Source organism: Eucyclogobius newberryi, unplaced genomic scaffold (genome assembly GCF_026437365.1).
Source record: "Eucyclogobius newberryi isolate DKJ021-1_F unplaced genomic scaffold, fEucNew1.0.hap1 SCAF_10, whole genome shotgun sequence".
NCBI classification, from domain to species: Eukaryota; Metazoa; Chordata; class Actinopteri; order Gobiiformes; family Gobiidae; genus Eucyclogobius; species Eucyclogobius newberryi.
The window spans coordinates 38559771-38564464 of record NW_027315724.1 but is presented as its reverse complement, the minus strand read 5'-3'; the positions used below and the strand labels follow the sequence as shown (position 1 = coordinate 38564464).

The 4694-nt window shown below is 38.9% G+C and overlaps 1 protein-coding gene across 1 annotated transcript in view; it reads left to right on the top strand.

Moving 5' to 3' along the window:
- The first annotated feature begins 940 nt into the window (after window positions 1-940).
- The window catches only part of LOC140369175 (paired box protein Pax-3-A-like), a 62610-nt gene continuing 58856 nt past the window's right edge, over window positions 941-4694 (top strand). The window contains exons 1-2 of the mRNA XM_072456448.1: window positions 941-1107; window positions 1842-2077. Coding sequence (XP_072312549.1) covers window positions 1053-1107; window positions 1842-2077 — 291 coding nt within the window. The 5' untranslated portion in view covers window positions 941-1052. The remainder of the gene's footprint in view (window positions 1108-1841; window positions 2078-4694) is intronic.

Sequence of the window (4694 nt, the reverse complement as noted above, 5' to 3'; positions counted from 1 at the left end):
ACTGATCCACCCTCGATGTGTGAAGGAAAGGTTCCGTAGGTCTTTCCTTCTGCTGCTGTCAGACTTTATAACAAAAACTGTTAGTCCTGAACACTCGCAATACTGACCTAACCTAATACTGATGTGCAATTCTGTCATATGTGCAATTCATGTGAAATTCATGTGCAATCTATGTGCTGTCGTGACACATATTCATGTGCAATTACTGTCATGACACATGCAATGGTATTTATGTATTTATTTATTTATTTGTCTATGGGAGTTTTTATTTATAGGAGATCTTCTACTGAAAGTGTTTTTCAGACTTCCTATAAGTGATCTGTTCTTTTCTTCTGGATCTACCTGCGTTGCACCAATGAAGTTTCCCCATGTGGGACAATAAAGGAATATCTTATCTTAGCTTATCTTATTTGGTGAGAGTTTGTTTTAAGTTTTTTTGGTCCAAGTAACAAACCTTTTCGTGGTGGTCTGTTCAGGTAAAGTGGGTCAGGGTCTGTTCAGGTAAAGTGGGCCAGGGCTCATAGTCAGCTCATAGTGAGGAAAAATGCTTCTCTAAAGAAAACATGTCTGACGTCACATAAGTGCTGTGGCGGCGCTGATTGGTCAAAAGTTCCTCCCCTCGGCCAATCGCAGGCCTCGGTTGCGCGTGATGTTGTTGTTTTGGACCAATCCCGGCCGCGTGCGCCGCGTGGGACAGAGAAGAGCTGCGTGACTTTGGACAGACTCTCACTTTCCCCCGATGTCGCAAACAACAAGACGCGGACCGCACAGAAAACACCCTCCTCACATGTCCCTCGTCCTCCTGCGGGACACGCGCGGGATTTACGCGGGTTTCGACCCGGGATCTGTTTCAGAGCAGCGCGGGGACTTTGATTAAAGGAGCTCCGGAGGCTCCTGAGGCTCCTGAGGCTCCTGAGGCTCCTGAGGCTCCTGAAGCTCCTGAGGCTCCTGAGGCTCCTGAAGCTCCTGAAGCTCCTGAGGCTCCTGAGGCTCCTGAGGCTCCTGAAGCCGCTCTCTCCAGCGCCGGAGGAGCTCCAGGCGCGGGCCGGAGGATGATGCGCTCCACTCTGGCTCAGAACTTCCCCCGCAGCGGCTTCCCTCTGGAAGGTAACGCCCCGGGATAGAGGAAGGGCATCCGGCACTTTGGGCTCAGAAGATAAATAACAACAAGGCTTTTTTGACCTGTCCTGGACCGCGCGTTAGAGGGGCCCCGCGTTTAAAAGGAGAAGGATTCACTATAATAAAGATGTTGTTATAATAATAATAATAATAATAATAATAATAATAATAATAATAATAATGATAATAACAATAACAATAACAATAACAATGATAATAATAATAATAATAATAATAATAATACTAGTATTATATTAAAATAATATCATTAGTCTTACAAGGTTAATGGTAAATGTTGTACAGGAGACATCATGAGGTGCGTCCAGAATATACAATTTTATTTGAATTAAAGCCACAAAAAACGGGTCTAAAACAGGTCTAAATTAGGTCTAAAACGGGACTAAAACAGGTCTAAAATAGGCCTAAAACAGGTCGAAAACGGGATTAAACAGGTCTAAAATAGGACTAAAAGAGGTCTAAAATAGGATTAAAACAGGTCTAAAACAGGATTAAAATAGGTCTAAAACAGGTTTAAAACGAGACTAAAGCAGAATGGACACGTGTCACTTTTATGCACATTTAACTGCGGTCTAAGTTTTGCACAGTGAATTGTTATTGAAGTTAAACTTGATGATTCTAATATGTCGGTATTACGTTGTTCTTTGCCGGCCCTTGACGCGCTCTTCTCCCGCTCAAAGCTCACTGTTCCCGGCTCGTTGCAGTGTCCACGCCGCTGGGTCAGGGCCGCGTGAACCAGCTCGGTGGAGTGTTCATAAACGGGAGGCCGTTACCGAATCACATCAGGCACAAGATCGTGGAGATGGCGCATCACGGGGTCCGGCCGTGCGTCATCTCGCGGCAGCTGCGCGTCTCTCACGGCTGCGTGTCCAAAATCCTGTGCCGCTACCAAGAGACGGGCTCCATCCGACCAGGGGCCATCGGAGGCAGCAAGCCCAAGGTAAGACGCTGCACCAGGGGCCAATGCAGGGGCCAATGCGCGGCGCGAGCGCGGAACCTCTGACCACAGTTTATGTGTGAAAGAGTTTTAGAACGGGCCAAAAACTGTTCAAACGCGCGAAGACTCACGCGCTAAACAGTGTTTAACTGAAACAGACACGTTATTATTTAGTTTGTGTTTTCATAAATATATATTTTATAAACAGTATACATTTTATAAACATTATATATTTATAAACATTATATATTTGATAAATATAGATATATTTATAAACATATATATTTATAAACGTATATATTTGATAAATATAGATATATTTATAAACGTATATATTTGATAAACATATATTTATAAACATATATACTAACTGAGTCCAGATGACTACAACTGAAGCTTTTTCTACTGTATATATTGATAAACATATATATATATATATATAAACATTATATATTTGATAAATATATATATATATTTATAAACATATACATTTATAAACATATATATTTATAAACATATATATTTATAAACATGTATATTGATAAACATATACATTAAAAACATATATATTTATGAACATATACATTTATAAACATATATATGGATAAACATATACATTTATAAACATATATATTTATAAACATATATATGGATAAACATATACATTTATAAACATATATAGATAAACATATATATTTATGAACATATACATTTATAAACATATATATGGATAAACATATATATTTATAAACATATATATGGATAAACATATACATTTATGAACATATATATTTATGAACATATACATTTATAAACATATATGTGGATAAACACATACATTTATGAACATATATATTTATGAACATATATATTTATGAACATATACATTTATGAACATATACATTTATGAACATATATATTTATGAACATATATATTTATGAACATATACATTTATGAACATATATATTTATGAACATATATATTTATGAACATATACATTTATGAACATATATATTTATGAACATATACATTTATAAACATATATATTTATGAACATATATATTTATGAACATATACATTTATGAACATATATATTTATGAACATATATATTTATGAACATATATATTTATGAACATATACATTTATGAACATATATATTTATGAACATATATATTTATGAACATATACATTTATGAACATATATATTTATGAACATATACATTTATGAACATATACATTTATGAACATATATATTTATGAACATATATATTTATGAACATATATATTTATGAACATATATATGGATAAACCTGGTGTTGTCTGTCACTGGTTCTTCAGGCTCCAGTTTAAACCTGTTTAAACTTGTTTAAAGAAGACATTTTGAACACGTTAATTTTCATTAAAAACACATGTTTCGTTGTTCGTGTTTCGTTGGTTGCTATGACAACAGTGCTGAGTTTTTCAATGCTGGAAAAATAAAACAAAATCATACAAACTTTGTATAACATGACCTGGCGCTGGTGAAGGTTTTATTAGTTTGATGTATTTTAACCTTTAACTCGTTGAATTAAAGCCGTTATTTTTGGCAGAATTATGCTTCAGAATTATACAGTATTTTGTAATAATTAGAGCAACGTTTTATTCATCAATCATATAAAAAGTATTCAAGAATCCGGTCCATTGTTGCCTCGAGTTTTACAGAATTCTTCTAAAGCAGAAGACTTGAAACATAAAAGCAGTTTTGAAACATTTAGAAACATCATTTATGAATCATATGAGAACTGTTCCAACTTCAGTCTGAACTCTTTTGTCCCAGTGTTTCCATGTTGTTGTTGTAGTTGTTGTTGTTGTTGTTGTTGTCAAACGCATGGAGCCTAGGGGCCGAACACACTGAGTAAACTCTCTTGTTCTGACTCTGGTTCTGGTTCTGGTTCTGACTTTGGTTCTGGTTCTGGTGATACAATACGCATCTGAAGCAGCAGTTCTCAAACAACAACTCTGTGTGGAGTGGCCCCGCCTCTGTGTGGAGTGGCCCCGCCTCTGTGTGGAGTGGGCTACGGCTTCTCACAAACTACAAGACCAGAGGCCCCCGTTCTGTAGATGACAGAAAACTGGCCTGACAACTCCACCTGCAGGGGGAGCGCCGACTCCACCTGCAGGGGGAGCGCCGACTCCACCTGCAGGGGGAGCGCCGACTTCCTGATGGAGGCAGTGTGTGCAGCTGGTGAAGAATGTCTCAGACACTGGGACCATCAGCACAGGAGCTCCACAGGGCTGTGTACTTTCTCCCCTGCTCTTCTCCCTGTGACAAACTGCTGCACCTCCAGCCAGGACGACACCACCCTCATCACCATGACGACACCGCCCTCATCACCATGCCGACACCGCCCTCATCACCATGCCGACACCTCCCTCATCACCATGACGACACCACCCTCATCACCATGACGACACCACCCTCATCACCATGACGACACCACCCTCATCACCATGACGACACCACCCTCATCACCATGACGACACCGCCCTCATCACCATGCCGACACCTCCCTCATCACCATGACGACACCACCCTCATCACCATGACGACACCGCCCTCATCACCATGCCAACACCTC